Raw genomic sequence first — 18,044 nt, 5'->3', positions numbered from 1 at the left:
TGCCAAAGCTACAACAGCACCTCACGGAGAAGACCTAAGAATTCTGTAATAATTATATGAGTGGCTGCATCTTTAATGCAAAGTGCCTAGCAAGGTATTTCAGTTCTAGATTTCCCTTGTGCATGAGATCAGACAACTAAAATTGTTGGTTTCCTTTGGCACTACTGGTGGGCTAAAACTTGCTAATATGTTGATTTCAGTTCATAATGTTCTTTTGCATTTTGTTTTGGCTTAGTAACAGTAGTGCACAAGTAGTCTCAGCAATCAGTCCGAGGGAACGCAGATCTGATAAAATCCTGCCAGACGCATTCTTCAAAGACCAAGGCCGCCTTCCAGATCACACTTTACGAAAATAAATCACTAAAAATTTCTAGAATGAATCTTCGAAGGAGAACCACGACTTCTCAAGATTCTTAGTGTTTACTTTTATCATGTATCTTTCCCTCCTATTGTTGGGGTTTAATGTTTGTGTCCACAAAAATAATGGACAGCTCTGTTAATAGCTATTCATATTTCGGGAGAAAACCATGGAAGCTGACTTTTTCACTTATTAACCTGTTTTTCCCAGGGAGTTATCACTATAAGTCGAGGGTTCTATACTTTAAATGCACAAAAGGGTGCCCATGTGTCATCTGTGGCTAGTTTGAACATAAAAATATACATAACAATACACAGCTTTATTTATTTTTTTTCTATTTTTTTTCTATATCTTATTTTCCCTGTTAGAGAATTTTGGGAAGTATGACAAAATGTAACTACAATCAGTGAGGATCTTGTGCACCATACCAGTACTCTCATAGTTTACAGTAGAAATTACAATTCTTCCACAAAATACATCCTTAAAAATAATCAGACCACTAAAAGTATGTTATAATTTGTACAGTGCTATGGAATTTGCTCCCGCTATATAAATAATAATAATTGTAGACAAAAGCGTAGGCACAGTCTTTTATCATCTGTACAACTCTTTCTTGGGTGCAGGTTATGAATTTATTGCAATAATTTTATTATTTTGGAAAATTTAGGTGTAATGTAACATGTATTGCGTTGAAAAGATGTACTCGTCTAAATTTTAGAATAATTAAGGAAACTTTTCATTTGATAGTCCTATGGAGACATATTTTGCATATAATTACACTTTAGAATCTTCCTGAAAATTCATTTATTTAAATTCAAATAACTTTTTGAATTATTGGTGATTGGCAATAGTCAATTTCTGTATATTTCCATATACATTTGAATCTTTCATAAATTAAACATTTTTATGGTTTTATTTTTCCATTTATTATGCTGCCTTGAACTGTTACTTGTTGTAAATACTGTAGTGCTGAACTGTTAATTATGTGACTTTTCCTTCTGTGCGACCTGTGTTTTAAAGGAAAATCGTTGTGCTCATAGACATTCTGTGACTTCATAATCTGTAATTCTATTCAATTTGACAGTGTTTACACTTGTTAATGACTTTCTTTATGAGTGATAATTGATCTGCTTCATTATCATATTAAATCCTTGATCTTATGCCATTACTAGTGAGTGTAATAAATGGTCTATTTGATTTTTAGTGTAATGAACTAATTAAACTAATTAAAATCAATATGTGTGCCAATATTAGTCTTTCAATCCAAATGATGTTGCTTGTAGTTCTCCATGCATTTGGGAAAATCACCAACTCTGAAAAGGAAAAAAGGGTATAATACTGATTTATGAGCACTCCATGGTTGTAAGACAGAATAAATTGCTTGTAGTGGCAGATTCAGCATTAGTGAAGTACAAGATGCTTAGTACATTATAAGGTCAGTGATAAGGACATACTTACATATGTAGCTATGTGGCGCCCTAAACCTTCTGTAATATATCAGGTTGGCAAGTAGCAATAAAGAACAGTTCCATTATATGTAAAAATGTTGTCTCATAGAGGAAATACAGTTCAACATATATTTACTCTTCCACAATATGAGGACTTGCTCTCTATTATCCCAGTTGCTTTTATGAAGAAAAATACTTTATTCTTCAAACATATCCCCGATAAGCATTGCTCTCGCAAAACATTATGGCTGTAATGTCGTTTTTATTCTTAAATGTAGATGTTATTTGTTGGCTTCCTCTTTGGATTTTGATAGCGTTGATGTGACATTCTAGTGTATCCTAGTAACATATTATCTGAAGCATAGATCCATTGTTTTTAAATATTCTAAACCCTTCTTCCAATCTTCCTGTGGGGATGCTATGAAATTATATTAGAATAGAATAGAAGTATAGAATAAGTGGCATTGCTCTAATATGTTCAACATGCCGGTAGAATGGGTTACAGTATCACAAGACAATATGTTATTATTTATTATATTACAGTACTGTTGTTTTTACTCTGTCAGGATTTTTCACAGGTGTGAGAATTTTCAGGAATCCAAAGCCATTTTCAAATTTTATTTTGACCTACAATGTGACACTTTAAACTTCCAAAAAGTGATTTTTTTATGAATAAACCTGTACAGCAATATATTACATATTTTTGAGCAACTAAAATAAACTGCTTATACCACATCTTCTTCAATGCAAATATTTCTCAAAATAAGCAAATTATATTTGTGAATATTTATTATTTTCAAATTCAGATGATGACACATTTTATTATAATGGTCCTCTCTTCCCAAAAAGTGGACCAAGAGCTGATTAAACTAGGTTTTGTTTTTTTTGACAGAGACTCAAATTCTAGATATTTAAAGTTAGTTCAGTCCTCAACTGTAATATGGATAAAAAAAAAATATATGCACAAACACCATTGTTATATTTTTCACACTATTTAAAACTGTCTCCTTTACACTGGAGAAATATTAAATTATCTCCATCTCTTGTAAATGTTTGCCTGTGCCCATTGCAACCATTAGGAACCCACTGATGCAGCATCGCAACACAAATTTTGGTCCTTACCCGGGTTTTATGAACCACTGGATTAAGATAATTGACTACTTTGTTATAGTAACTGGAAACTACCCAATGAAAATATGGCTATGAAGATGATCTGTGTCAAACGTGGTAGTGTTTGCTTGATTCCTATCTTCTTCCATTAGATCTTTCTTGTTATATATTTTCCATCTCAGGGTTTCTGTGTTTCCTGATTATGGATATACATAAGCACTATTGATATGTTTCGATGCCTAGATATATTCTGGCTTTGAATTAGTTTATAGGTCTTGCTTAGTGTAAGTGCAAAATGTTTTTGCTGGCTAATAGAGGTTCAATGGTTATAAGAATTGGGGAGAGAAGATGATTGAATAATCATTTCTCAACTAGAAAGGGGAGATTTGGCTTTATGACCTGGACACTGGAATAATATTTCTATTCTGGAACAAAACTAACTAAACTAACAACTTGCACAATGTATTTATTTTCAGTTACTTCTTGCCTGAAAACATGAAACTTGACCTAAATCGCCGCACATGCTTTACGGAAAAACAAGCAGAACTACTTTTCCCAAATATTCAGCTTGTTTTGTTGCAACTACTTGCTTGTAAGCTCACCTATTTTATAGCACAGCAGAATATGTTTTTGCTTATAAATAACAGCATACAACTGTGACAGTTCTTCAGGTTAGAGTGCAGTAACTGACACAAATGCATAGCTATAACAAATAGATTTCAAAAACAAAAATGGACTTAGGTTTTCTTCTGAGAAACTTGTTACATGTCTGTGGTTATGTAGTATAACATAAGGAGCTTGTGTTCTGACGAAGCAATAGTAGCGTATAAACATGAAATAAACTAATAAATGTATTGGTAAGATATATGTATGCCATATACTCATTCTACGAATGACAGAAGTCATCTTAATGACTTGCCAACTTCTTAGTCCTAGTCTGGCTCGTCCTGTGCATTAAATTCTTCCTTAAACGCTGCATATTTGTGGGTACTGTTAAGTAGCCATATTTGTAAATGTATTTTGTATGTTTGAGAGTTTTTTGTAAATTAACATTTTTATCTCTCAATTGTGTAATTTCAGTACGTATTGTACATTCAATTGTATCCTTTCCATCACTGAGATTACATTTATTGTTGATTTTGTCTTGATTTAATGACATCATCTAGAAAGCAATTTAATTCCAAAAAGGTATTTTACTCATAATGTAAATACCAGTAATAATAATGGCAATGGCTGACTTTAAATACAGAGAGCAAATAGTAACAAACATTTTTTTTCACACAAAGTTACAAAAACTGCAATATACATCTTATTTTCTAGCACATTGTGCAGTGAGTATCTATTATATATTTAGCAGTTAATGGTCACTATTACAGGACAGGTGCCAGAAGTATTTAATTGAGCACTATAGGGTCAGGAACACAAACATGTTGATGACTCTATAGTGTTAAAACCACAATCTAGCCCTCCCCCCTCCCCCCTCCCCCCCAGACTTCCTTGCTCCCCTAAGTATAGTAAAATGTACCTTTATTTCAGTCTTCTGTTGCTGGCTCTGCCCCTGATCTACCTCCCTGAGTGACATCATCAGAAGTGGTGATTTGAGCCAATTACAATGCTTTCTCATAGGAAAGTTTTGATTTGGCTGAGAATGTCAAGGGGGCAGATCAGGGGCAGAGCCAGCAAATGCCAAACAAAGCCCTGGATAATCAGTATCTCCTTATAGAGATGCATTTACCAGTGCATATCTATGAGGAAAGTTCAGCGCCTCCATGCAGATGGTGGAGACTCTGAATGGCAGCACTGCCCCAGGAAGCACCTCTAGTAGCCATCTGAAGAGTGGCCAGTGAAGGTATCCCGAGGCTGTCATGTAACCACTTCCTTTTCTCTGAAAAGGCAATGTTTACTGCAAAAAGCCTGAAGGGAATGGCTCTACTCACCAGAGCAAATACAATGAGCTGTAGTTGTTTTGGTGACTATAGTGTCCCTTCAATTGATGAGTCTAATGGAAGGCCAATGCAGCTGTGTTGGTGTCAGGATTATATTTATCCAGCACGCAGAATAGTAACGTCTTACCTTAGAATGGCCGGATTTAACATACCCGAAGATGGTCAGAGACACAGAACGAGACACAGCGATAAGGAAAAGCCAAAAGTCAAGGGTACCAGAAACCAGGGAAGTCAAAACTAAGCCAAAGTAAAAAAAACAGAAAAACACAACCAGAAACACACTCTCGGATAACCAGCTAGTGGAAACTCTGACAGGGCACTGACCAAAAAGTAATTTGGGTTTAAATAACACTCTTGAGGCTGTAAATTGTTGTCTCTGGCCTCTGACCCTAAAATGTGCATGCGTGTCTATGACGTGATGTTGCATGCACATTGGCTCCATCTTTGATATTGGCGATGTTGAGTCTCCTATTTAAACTGGAAGAACAGGAATGGAAGGAGGTTGGGCAGCGGTTTGCCGCGACCAAGGTAAGTATACAATATTTCTGGTGGCGTGGCCGCTTAGTTTATGTGCGGCCACGCCGGCAAAATAACGGGGAGCCGTGACAGTAGGTGGCTGCAATATATCTTTTGAACAGAAGTTTTACCTTAACATTTACAGATGCATTAAAGGGACTCTTCTTTAAAAAAAAATGCATTTTTAGGACTATAGTGAAGTCTTACCTTAAGGCATTAAACCGTTTTCAAACAGGTAATGCTCTCCTTTCCCTTCTCTGCTCAGTTATTGCACTGTTCTTACAATTGGGGGGCCAGAGACTGTCTGAAAGCATCCAGTGTAATAAACACGCTAAACTATCTGTGTGCATATATCCTTAGAATTTGGGTAAAACAATTAACAAACAGAAATCAAGAAAGGTGGTATGTGTATAATATAACAAACTTACACATTATCTTTCTTCTTATTGATATGTACTTAGAAGGACACTATAGTCAACCAGACAACTTCACCTCAAAGAAGTGGTCAGAGTGCAGTGTCCCAATCCTTTAACAGGTAAAACATTGGAGTTTTTTTTAGAACTAAGTCCACCTCTAGTGTCTGTCAGTGTGACAGCCGCTAGAGGCACTTCTGCAGCACTAACCGAGGAAAACTCGATCACGGGTAAATGGAAAACCCAATAGGAAAGCATTAGTTGGCTCTATAAATTGTGAGTGAGCACATCACAAGTTAATATTATCACAATATTTTAAATACAGTCTATATTATGTTGTTTATATTTTTTTGGGAACATTTTTTTTTAACAGAAATATATATCAATACAAATAAAAATGTGTAAGTTTGTACTACCTTTTGTTTTTTGTTTTTTAATGCAATCTGCCAGTTACCACCGCCCAATGCTAATTTAACAAAACTATCCACCATAGCTTTTATAAAGTAATTCAGTTGGTTAAACTGATTATATTTCATACAACACAGAAAATGTATTAGTTTTTGAATGAGCCCAGACTGTGAGTGAAAAACTTATTTTAAGTGATTCACATTTTATCCTTTATCGTAAAATAAAATGATTATCATGTGAACGGTAATGATTATTTGTTTTTTGTCAAGGCATGGGTGGGCAGGCAAGGTTTTGTTTCTTTCTATTTTCACTTCTATATAATAGGCTGCCTGGGTTAATTGGTTTACATTCTTGTAATTACTATGGAAATTGGTTGATTAAATGATTTACATGATGTGTTACTTTATTATCCCCTTGTATTTCTTGCATACTTCTGCTTGATTGTTGCATTGTGGCAACTGGTATTGGATATTGTAGCAATAAAACAGCCATCATCACTTCTGGGACTAAAAATCCCTTCTCTTTGCTTTTCTAGCTACCCTCAGCTGGAAAGTTTTGACATCTGCTGGTTTGGGACATTGCTGAGCAGCTGTCAGTGGCAGGGTAGCTGCTTTCCGCAGCAGTTGGTGCAATGGCAGGGTGCCAGCTTATACCATCTGTGTGCCTGACATTTCCTTCTAATTAACAGTAGGGTTAATTGTTCTGGCAGGCTCAAATGTAGTGTCTAACATTACCCAAGGGAAGCATGTACAAGTACAGGAGTGGCAGGGAGCTGGGGAGAGCATTCTTAACAAACCTATCTAGCAAAAAAAAACAAAAACGCTAACAGCCACTGATGTTTTTACTAGCTAGGTGCTTAGAAGAAAGTGGGAAAAAAAGGCTGATGTATTTTACATTTTTTAATTTTTAAAAAAAAAACATTTGTTGTTGCTTTTCTTGATGAATTATGCCAAGCCTCTAATGATGTCGAAAGAATCAAGCTAAGAAAGGCTGAGACTGCTGCCTTGGGCAATTGTGAGAGAATAATTTGCATGTTATTACTGCATATTCATACCTAATTGTGTTAGCCTTTGCTAATAGAGCAGGGTGACAACATGAATAATCATGCAAATGCTCTGTAGACTGAAAATGAAACTTACCACTGTACGCAATTTGTGTCCTGTGTGATCACGCTGACACTTTCAAGATTGATTTACATTTTGTACTTTTACCATTATACACACATGTACACGTTTAGGTATTTTAAATATTTTACACATATGTTCTAAATATATATATATATATATATATATATAAATACAAAATAGAATGGCTGCACTCACGGAATTTCTTCAGTTTAAAATATAACTTTTAATGAAATCGCATAAAAATCGACGTTTCAGTCCAGCCTGTGGACTTTCATCAGGATATATCCTGATGAAAGTCCACAGGCTGGACTGAAACGTCGATTTTTATGCGATTTCATTAAAAGTTATATTTTAAACTGAAGAAATTCCGTGAGTGCAGCCATTCTATTTTGTATTTGGATATTTGGAGCCCTGGTAATGCACCCGGTTCATTGCAAGAACTGAAGGACAGCTTGAGTGCAAGGTATTATATATGTTTATATATATATATATATATATATATATATATATATATGCTTCATGCTGCTAGATAAGCATACCTGCCTTCAGGTAATGTAAATTGTTTAATATCCTGTATTTTAATATAGATATAATTGCAAATAAATCTTTTTTTTATTCTTTTTTAATGTAAACATTATGATTTGTAATTTCTGAAATTTATTCTGAAAAATATATGTAGCTTTAATTTTCGGCAAATAACAAAACAGAATTTATGGTGTGCCAACTTGTTATTAGGTTTCGAGGCTTAAAGCCTATTTGAAAAAAAAAATAAAAGAAGAAGAAGAAAAAACAAAGAACACATTTAATTAGAAATCAGTATGTGCTAGAGCATTTTCTAGCCACAGGTTACCAGTAACAATGTCCTTTATAATGCTATACAAGTTGTTGCTTTCATATCTGTCACAGATCAAGTATTCTCCTGGGAGATTAAGTAAGTGTACACAGGATCTGCACAAATCGTATGTCAAGAGGAGGGTAATTAACAACCCTTTCCCCAAACCACCCGTTGAGGGAGATCATTATATACCACCCATCGCTTCTCAACACACTGACCCTGAATAGGGACCTGGTAACAATACTAAGAACATTCAATGCATTCAACAGGGTTTCATATTCCCGTCATAGTTGCTTTTGCTATAGAAATTACAAGAAAAAAGTTGTCTCTCGAACCCGTTGCCAAAGTTTTGAAATGCTTGTGGCAATTTGTACATGGGATAGCATAGTCATATGTTTATTTTAATCATCTTTTGATTTTTGAGTAGAAAAAAACAAGAAAGTCAGTATAGAAATGTATTTCAGATGAGATTACATTTGTATATTAAGATTAGGGTTTGGAGAAATTTCCATCCCAAGAGATAAATCTGTGAGCTGTTTCGCAAAACCTCTAAGTTTAATAGCCTTTCCTTTTTTTTTTTTTGATGAGGTGACTTTTAAATTTTTTGATGAGGTCCATGAAATTTCATACAAACTTTTGAAATTCTTAAGGGCATCCTGCTGCTAAACATTTGTAAGACCTTTTGCTTAAAATTAAAAATACCACCCCCAATCTAGTCCAATGCACGGGACACTTTGGATTGGAGAATGCATGCATGATATGCCGCACTCCTCCAATCAAATGCTATGATCAGTTTTACTTGATTTTGGAGATGGAAGTGTCACTAGAGAATTGCTTAACCTAATAATGTAAACATTGCTGTTTTTACAAAACAGGCATCATCTTCATCTGATCATTACTGATGATCTTGCAGTGGGTGTAGAGGCTGCTAACGTGAGACATGAATGGTCCTGAGTTAAGACTGAATTTGTTTTGTTTTTAACATTAACAAATGGGAGAAGCACTAATAGTTAAAAGTTATATTTATTTATATCATTACAGTGCTCCTTTTTATCTACAAAGGTTCTATAACAATGTCTGGGTGAGTGGAATAATTTAATACTTTACTACCATCTTCGAACTCTAACCCCAAACAGTTCTATATGCACCAAATATCCTCTGTGACTCTTAAACAGTAATTTTCCAATTAATAGGTCAGCAACAGTTTTCATCATACTTCACACTTATCGGACTTAAAATAAATTTTCTCATCCCTCTTTGGTGTTATGTTTATTCCTCATTCTTGGGCCTTCTACCAAAGGCCTGGGAGTCTGGGGGGTCTGTGTAGTATCTTAGATGTTCCTAGAACTGCACTTTTCTGGACAGCAAACTTGGATGTCCCATCTGGAATCTGTTGAAGTGACTCCCCCAACTTGTCACAAACCCGAGTGGTTCTATCACAACTGGAGCTACTACTGCCTTTACTTTCCACATCCTTTCTAACCCTTATTTCAGTCCTTGGTATTTGTCCATCTTCTCCTGTTCCTTCTTCCTGATGTTATAGTCATTGGGCATTGCCACATCCACCATGACAGCAGTCTTCCGTTCCTTGTATATATATCCTTTTGTTTTTCAATTTATAGTTGTTTAGTTCCACCCTGTACTATGAACTCGTTATGGTGTGCAGTGTGTTATGAACCAACAAAACAAGATGACTTGAATGACAAAAAAGCATAAAGGCACTACATTGCACATTTTTTAATATTTCTTAATGGGTTTAGTAGGTTTGAAGGTTTGGGATATTTCAATATTTTAAGGAAAACTAATGTACTCCTTTCCATGTTTTCCATTAAAACCTGTATATATTTAGGGTGTATGTATCTAAGTACTGGTTAAACATTATTGTTTTGGAGAACTGATCGATGTCTTTCACCAGTCAAACTTCAGGTTCTCAATATTTGATAGTTTCTTTAGAGAGAAAGAAAACAACTTTTTATTCCCTTATATTTGATTTGTTCTAAAATATTTTCTCTTCACTTCTAAGATGAAACTAAATGACACAATAAAACACACTGCAGATGATATGAAAGATCAGCTGGAGGCGAAAGATCAGAAGATTTTTTCCCTTCAGGAAGATCTCCGGAAGGCTGCAAATGAGGAGGAAGCACTGTTGGAAAAGGTATGGGTAAAACCAATTTTTATCATTTTAATTGCTATTGTTGCATTAGTTACATCACATGCTAGAACTAAAATGTATTTAAAATATAAAATAAAATTAGAACTCTAGAGATATTGAGACTATACTAATATTAATTATAAAACAGTCCTGATTCACCTATTTTTAAGGTAAATTACATACATATGCACAGTCTGGCGCTGCGCCAAGCACTATTAGTGAACAGACTGATCCAAAATAAGTGTAAGTACATTACGGAAAGTAGAAGATTCATGCATAGAATTGCACATCTTAGACAGCAAAAATAGATAAGAAATGTCCTGCACTGCAAGACAATAAAAGGTATCTCATAAGTAGTCTTAAAATTCTCAATTTCTTTTTATTCCAATGAAAGTAGTGTCAGAGTGATTCATACATAATGAAGCATACGAGAACAGCCATACAATCTTACGCGTTTCACCTCAATGGCTTAGACATAGATTCGTATTTTAATAACACACAATGCAAATAAATCTTGTGGGGTTCGGGGAATAGACTTCCTAAAGTTCTGGTACATTGCCAGTATGATATGACAGATAATTAGCTGAAGAGACAATTAACATGCCCCTAAGAAGATATGTCAACTAAAATCTGTATTCACAGTTTGTAATTAATTAATACATGTTCTACCCATGAGCATTGAAAGCTGTAATATCTATGTCAAGATTTTTTTCTGTTTTTATTTTTTTTATTTTTTACTTTGATGTAATGTAGAGAATTTTCTATTTCTGTCTCTCTTTAAATCCATGCAGTTGCAGTCAATCATAGATTAATAAATGAACTATAAACTAAACAGACCACTGCAATGCTGCAGGAAGAGTAAATCTAGCCAGCTAGTTTTAGCCAATATCTTAACATTTAGTGATGAGTACATAAAGTCAATGGACATAAAGTGGATATCTATCTATCTATCTATCTATCTATCTATCACATTATCAAAACTTATATGAAAATGTTTAATTGTATAAACACTGATGAATAAATATTTGCAATAAATAGATAAAGACAGAATTATCATTCAAATTGGTTCAGACACAAAAAAAGAAAATAAATTGTTGTGTTGGTAGAATAGTGATCTTTATATAATTGCATTTATTCAATTAGGTACTATAGGAAGGTGTTCTGCATCTGAGCTTGTAATTTTATAAGGAGGTGGCTTTAATTCCCATCGGACATGCATGATTGAGAGAAATAGATATGCATACTTTACAATGTACCAAGTTGAATTTCAGTTTAGGCATTGTTCACATGGTGTCATTTGTCACAATGATATAATCTCTGTGACAAATTACACCAAGTAGTGTGAACGGGGACATATGGACCCATTCAAAGGACGTAACAACTGTTTCATCAGTCAGTCTGCTGCATATTCTTTTGTTGTGGTGGTGTTCTTATGAGATCAGCCAAGATAAACCAAAGAGGTCAACCAATAACTTCCTCACTGAGAGCACAGTTACTTGGTTACAAAACACGACAAATAGCAGCCAATATCAACAGGTGCACCCCTACAACATGCTCCAAATAGTAAACTAAAAAAGATCACCATATATATATATATAAAATCGCACAAAAGGTGATAAGCGATTACACTTTAATGCTATGAAGCACCAGAAGTGCAAACACATCATATAAATATTCATAGCTATTTAACATTTTTAATCTTCACAATGTTTTGTACTAGTTATGGTGAATAGAGCAACTTTGACAGAAACTGGGGCTCTCCTGTTACACAAAGAGGCTGGCTACCTCTTGGATAATTCACAAGTTCTTCTTCTGTTGTATTCTTACAAAGCCGACAAAATTCCAACAATAATTATTGATTGTGAGCATTAGGCTTAGCCGTTCCTAGCCGCAACAGCCTATCAATGCAGTTCAAGGATGGATGAATAATGTAGGAGTTAATCTCCCTGAGTCCTTTGGGTCCAGAAATAGTCCTATTTTTGTTATGTTGCTCAAAAGTTATTTAGCATAAAATAGCGAACAGCACTTAAACATTCCTTTCACCCAAACTACTGATACAAATTGTAGTGGTTATGGTGATACAATTGTCCCTTTAAATGATTCATTTTCTCACTCAAACTCTTTCTTATTGGTTTATTTTGAAGTAAAGCCCTGTAATCTACCCAGCCTATGTTTCAGGTTCCAAAAGCTATGTATACTAATTGCATATATGAGTTATGTATATGAGACTTTGTAGCTGCTAGTGAGATCGGCAAGTTTAGTTGTGCAATTAAACTTTCTAAGATAGTCCTATTTGCTCTTGGGTTAACCTTTGAAATTACTCATAGTTTCGATTTGTTCACTATACTTGGACACATCCATCCTTCACCAGCTTAATTACTTGTAGCTGTGAATTATTCACAGCTCTAAGGTTCAACTTTGTAACAAGTCATATGTCATCAGTGTGATTCTGATCATTGTCACCTTCAAAAGTAATAATTACATTTTATTTTTAGGTTAAAAATGTAAAAAAGAAAAAAAAATTCTTACAGTTTGAATTATTAGTTAAGCAGAGAGTTTATTGTTGTTAATAAATGTATGCTATAAAGTCTATCAAATGAACGATAAGATTGTTTTTGATCCATGGCAGGTCACCATATCAAGGACTGTGACAATGTTTGCAGCAGCTTTTAAAAAATAATGATGATAAAACAACTTCAGTGTTATATGTGCCCACAACTAACTGGGGTACTAGACTTTAACTTATTTTATTTTCTCAGTTATTGGTTTACCCCCTAAAATGTTTAAGTGCTATATAAATTCAAAAAATCCTAATAAATTATAATGTGATACAATTGCTTAAATATATTTAAATAAAATCTACAGCAGCTCTGAAACACGTGCAGAGTAACCGTTCTTCCCTCACCAAACAACAACTGATCTAAAATATATTATAAGTGATAACTTCTAAAAGTAGTGAAGCACTATAAATAGAGGACTTTCTTACTCCTTATACAATGTAGATAGATGGGGATATCAGTACAGCACAATAGGAAAAACAAACAAATAGATATATAGTATATATAGTGTGTGAAAAGTGAGCCATATATGTAGGCTCCATTCCATGTGAGTGAATCCACAGTGTTGTTTTCTAATTCATAAATTCATTACAATCTACACTATATATTCTATTTGTTTTGTTATTCATGTGGTGGTGTACTGATATCCCCATCTATCTATATTGTATAAGGTGTCAGGTATCCCCCCCCCTTTTTTTTTTAAAGCACTCAACTACTTTTATAAGTTTTTACTTATAATGTATTTTAGATTAAGTGCTATATATTTGACTAAATACGGCTATAAGAAGACAAATCCTGGATTAAACAACTGTTAAAATGTTAGTAAAGGAACACACAGAGCATCATCATCACTTTAGTATGTTGTAGTGGTTTAGCTGCACTGGCATCACCCTCCAATGTGTAGTAAATCATTGTCAAGCCTCCACTGCAGCTTGCTATCTAGCTGCAACCTCTTTGTTTCAACTAGGCCCTCAAGTTTTCAGCCAATGAGCCAGCTGGAGAATTAATGGAAGCTCCTGAACAGGAGATTCTAGCTCTGCTGAAAGCTGCAGAAAGGTGTAGAGTACCACCCTGGTAAGAAGTCAAACCTTTCTAAAATGGTTTGACTACTTACAGGAGGTGGGTCTGCCATATAACTACTTGGACCATAGCAGCCTCATTTGGAGTGTTCTTTTGCTTCTTCTTCTGTTATATAAGACTTCATGGTGTTCCATAAAGAAGATGAAAACAGCTTCTGTGTAAATATAAATGCATAAACTGAACTCTGTTTAGATCACTATTTATGTACTCTTCTTTAAAAAAAACAAACAAACAAATAGTGACAAAAGCATTAATGCACTTTTACTTGTGCATACCTTTGGAATGTAATATCTATTGTACGGAACAAATATGCAGACATTAGTACTGGTCATTCTTCTGCTTAAAATGTAATTTCATTATTTTGTAGAACCGTGTTTGCTTACTTTAGGCTCTGTCTCAGTATTGTTTCAATCTGTAACATCTTGTCCTTTAATTTTAAAGTTCTAAGTAATATATTTAAAAAAAAAGAACAGGACTGCACAAATGTGCAGTTATTCATTTTAGTTATATTATTTCTTTTAAATCCTGAGATTTGCATAACTTACTCTACATATTTTTGTTATGAGGGACTATGCTGCTAATGATTTGGGGGATTGTAGTTCAATTTCCTCTTGCTATGCCTACTGGAAAAAAAATGTTTAGTGAATAAGGCAGTGTATGGGTAACATATGAGTGTAATGCTTGAGCAATTTCCTTCGTCTGTGGATTGCATATCCCCTTCCAGCTGTGTAAAAAGCAATGAAACAGGTCAGACTTCAAATATTCTTTGAAAGTACAATTTGTTGTTTTGTAAGTTTCCAGTGGCACGTGAAAAATGTTTTTTTGTTTTTTTTATTATTAAATTTGCATGGTTTGGGGACATAAATATTTTATTTTAAATTTGCTGTTAATGCATACCGTTTAATTTTATTTTTTGAGACCATTATATTAAGTTTATGGCTTTGATATACTATTTTTTTTCTTACTACATTCTACAGAAGTAATGACTAACAGTTGGTTCCCCTGCAGTTATGGACTACAATGCCCATGATGCTTTGCCTCACAGGAAACAAATGGCTTGATTCCCTAGATTCCAGTGATAGAAAAGTGACACGGTTAAACCAAACAGCCTTTTTGTTAGCTGGTGCATCACAAAAAAAGTTCAAATTTATACTTTTAGTGCCACTATTAGAGCAATTTTCTTCTGCTCTTGTTTAAATGCACTTTACAACTGAAAAAAAAATACATAGAGTCAATAGGTCCACAGCATTTAACATGACAGACCTATTTAGATATCGTAACCTCATCAGCTGTGTGGCAACAGAGTATTTAAAAAAAAAAAAAAAAAAAAAGGATTTGGGGGTCCTGTCATCCAGTATTAATCAAGGGGGATGTCAAATGACCCCCTCTTCTTCCTCCCCTTTGCGGAGGCAAAGATAATACTAAACTGAGAAGAGGCCTGTAAAACAAACTTTACCCCTTCAAACACCCATGCGAGGAACATATTATTAGGTGAATGCCCCCTACCTTAAATAATGGAGTGGAGTGTATAGTGATAGGGCTAAGTAGTTCCTAAGAGGATAAGAGGATACCCAGTTCCTTGGTCCTAATATTCATAAAAACACAGGATTTTTATTAATCTGGTAAATTAAACAATTAATCCTCACTTCACCCCCTCCTCCCCCCCCCCCAAAATAAATAGGCACCTGGAAAGCCCACCCCACAGGACATCATCTCATAACTAAATATGCGCCTATCTATTCCACTATTATAATAAAGAATAGTATGGTTGTGTATGCCAAAAAAAAAAAAAAGGTATATTTCCTGTTTTAATGTTTTATTCTCTTTAGAGAAAAAAAGCATAATTGGAAGGAGTGTGTGCTATTCACAAGCTCTTTTATGGTTTTTATACCCTCCAACCCACCAAACACAGGGTGGAGGAAGTGACATGGGTTGCTTTAAAGATCCTTACTAGTTTTATTATTCCCTAAACAATCCTGTACTCTCAGCTCTCTCACAGTTATTGCTGATGTCTCTCAGATCACAGAAGTGTCTCGTTTGTTACTTTTTTTTTTATTTATCTAACTCATAGTGTTATGGCTGTAAAATACTAGGATTCTTTCAATCCAGAAACACCGTAAGTCAGTAGCGCAGTGGGTCATCAAACTGTAAAAAAACAGAACTAAACTAAAACCAGTCCAGGATATGACTTCAGTCATGATATTTTAAAAGATTGAACATATTGTTTCATGCTTGTTTTCAGTTTGGGGGTGGTTTCCTGATACAGAAATTCCAGAGACCTGTCTTTGCAAAGTAGGAAAATAAATAAGATTCTAGGTCTCCAATATTCAGTATTTATAAAAAGCTTTTTAAAGACTCCGGGGTAGATTTCTTTAACCATTTTTATAGATTGCATGCAATACATGAGTTTTTAAAAAACCTACAAAAACTATTCATATTTTACAAGTTTATCCAGGATTTGCCTTCTCTGAACCAGCAAGAGGCTTAGATACATTGATCAAGCCATGATCCTTAATGGATCCAATTGGAGATGTACTTTGTTTCCACATAGAAATAAATAGAAACTGCTCATACATTTGCAGTGTAGCCATGAGGTATCCTAGTCATTCATTTGAAAATGGCTAGACAAATACAGTAGTACTTTTTATATCAGAGCCCACGCGCTAATGACTTTTAAAAGAAAAGCACTTTTATCTCTCCTCTTTTTACACATTTCCTAAAATGTCTTCCAAGACATACTTCATTTTGCATTTAAATATTCAACTCAAATATCTAAGCTGCTGTTTCTCGAAAGTATAGACCATATCTTTTTGTGCAAATCGAACAACATGGTAATGACTATTTATGAAAATATCTTTCTTGTACTTCTCTTTTGATATATAGATTTTGCTTCCCAATATTGCTTCCTATTAATTTAAAAATGCAAACTTCCTCTGTTTAAAAATGAAAACGACATGCTTTAGGATGTTCGAATTCATCTTCGCTGGTGTAAATTCTTTTATGTTTGCTTTTTTTATTTTATTAGGAGTGTATAAAATCTTCTCTAATAAAAACCTACCTTAAAAAAACAAGCTTGACATTTGATACACTTTAAAACAAGTTTAATGTCTTTAGAACTTTATAATAATGATGTATCTCACCTACAAGTCAATGTTAATCAAGTCATCAAACTTCATTTGAGTTCTGCCTGACCAAAGGATGAATATATTTATTTGTTTGTTGTGTTTAGAAATTGGAATGCATTATATAATCCGGTTTCCTCATTCTTGTGGTGCTATGTACTGTTTTACAGAACACACATTTATTAAGCTATTGTTGTATTTGTTTTATTTTGTCTGGTTTAGCTGGCTACCAGACAATCAAAAATCAAGGAAGCGAACAAAACAGTCAGGCAGATTCACATAAATATAGAGGGAAATTAGTTAGAATACAAGTATTTACATAACCGCCAAGCCTTGGAAGGTACAATCAGAATGCTGACACAAGAGGTAAAAAATTCAATTCTGCTCATTGCTTTGCATTGACAGTAGTTTGGATTTGTCACATTTTCCACTTCACGTACTGCCTTTTTTAATACAAATCCATAGTTTATTTATTTCAGAAAAAGTTATATTTTTTAAGAATATCTTCTTAAACTGGGGATTGAGAAATTCCCCTCTTCTACCATAAGATAAGCACTGTGCAAAATGATTATGGTTATTAATTTTATTATTAACTTTTATTTGTAGATAACATTCGAAAGACTTGAATACAGATGTTTCCAATGCTTTGTGTCCTCAGACACTCCCCAACTCTGTAAAATAAGCAGAGCTTCAGGGTGTGTAGCCTTATTAAAGTAATTGTTTCTTATTTTGATTATTTGATTGAAAGATTATCATGTTTTTAGCTTTTTTTATTTAAATACTTTGCAAAGGGATTAAGAAAAAAATATTGTGCAAATAGTGTAAAAAATAAAAAAAAAAGTAGCACTAACAAAGAGAACTCAATTTGGGGGAACAGACAAAGTTACTTAGATAACTGAAATGCTTATTTGATAATTTAGAGATTATATAAATATACTTCAGATAACCATTGTCATCTGCTGCTATCT

General features: G+C 34.1%; 1 protein-coding gene across 1 annotated transcript in view; it reads left to right on the top strand.

Moving 5' to 3' along the window:
• The window catches only part of LOC134609334 (GRIP and coiled-coil domain-containing protein 2-like), a 69,780-nt gene that overhangs the window by 10,675 nt on the left and 41,061 nt on the right, over positions 1-18,044 (top strand). The window contains exon 2 of the mRNA XM_063453015.1: positions 10,185-10,319. Coding sequence (XP_063309085.1) covers positions 10,185-10,319 — 135 coding nt within the window. The remainder of the gene's footprint in view (positions 1-10,184; positions 10,320-18,044) is intronic.

Source organism: Pelobates fuscus, chromosome 4 (genome assembly GCF_036172605.1).
Source record: "Pelobates fuscus isolate aPelFus1 chromosome 4, aPelFus1.pri, whole genome shotgun sequence".
NCBI lineage: Eukaryota > Metazoa > Chordata > Amphibia > Anura > Pelobatidae > Pelobates > Pelobates fuscus.
The sequence above is the reverse complement of the archived record's forward strand: the minus strand, read 5'-3'. Positions and strand labels throughout refer to the sequence as shown.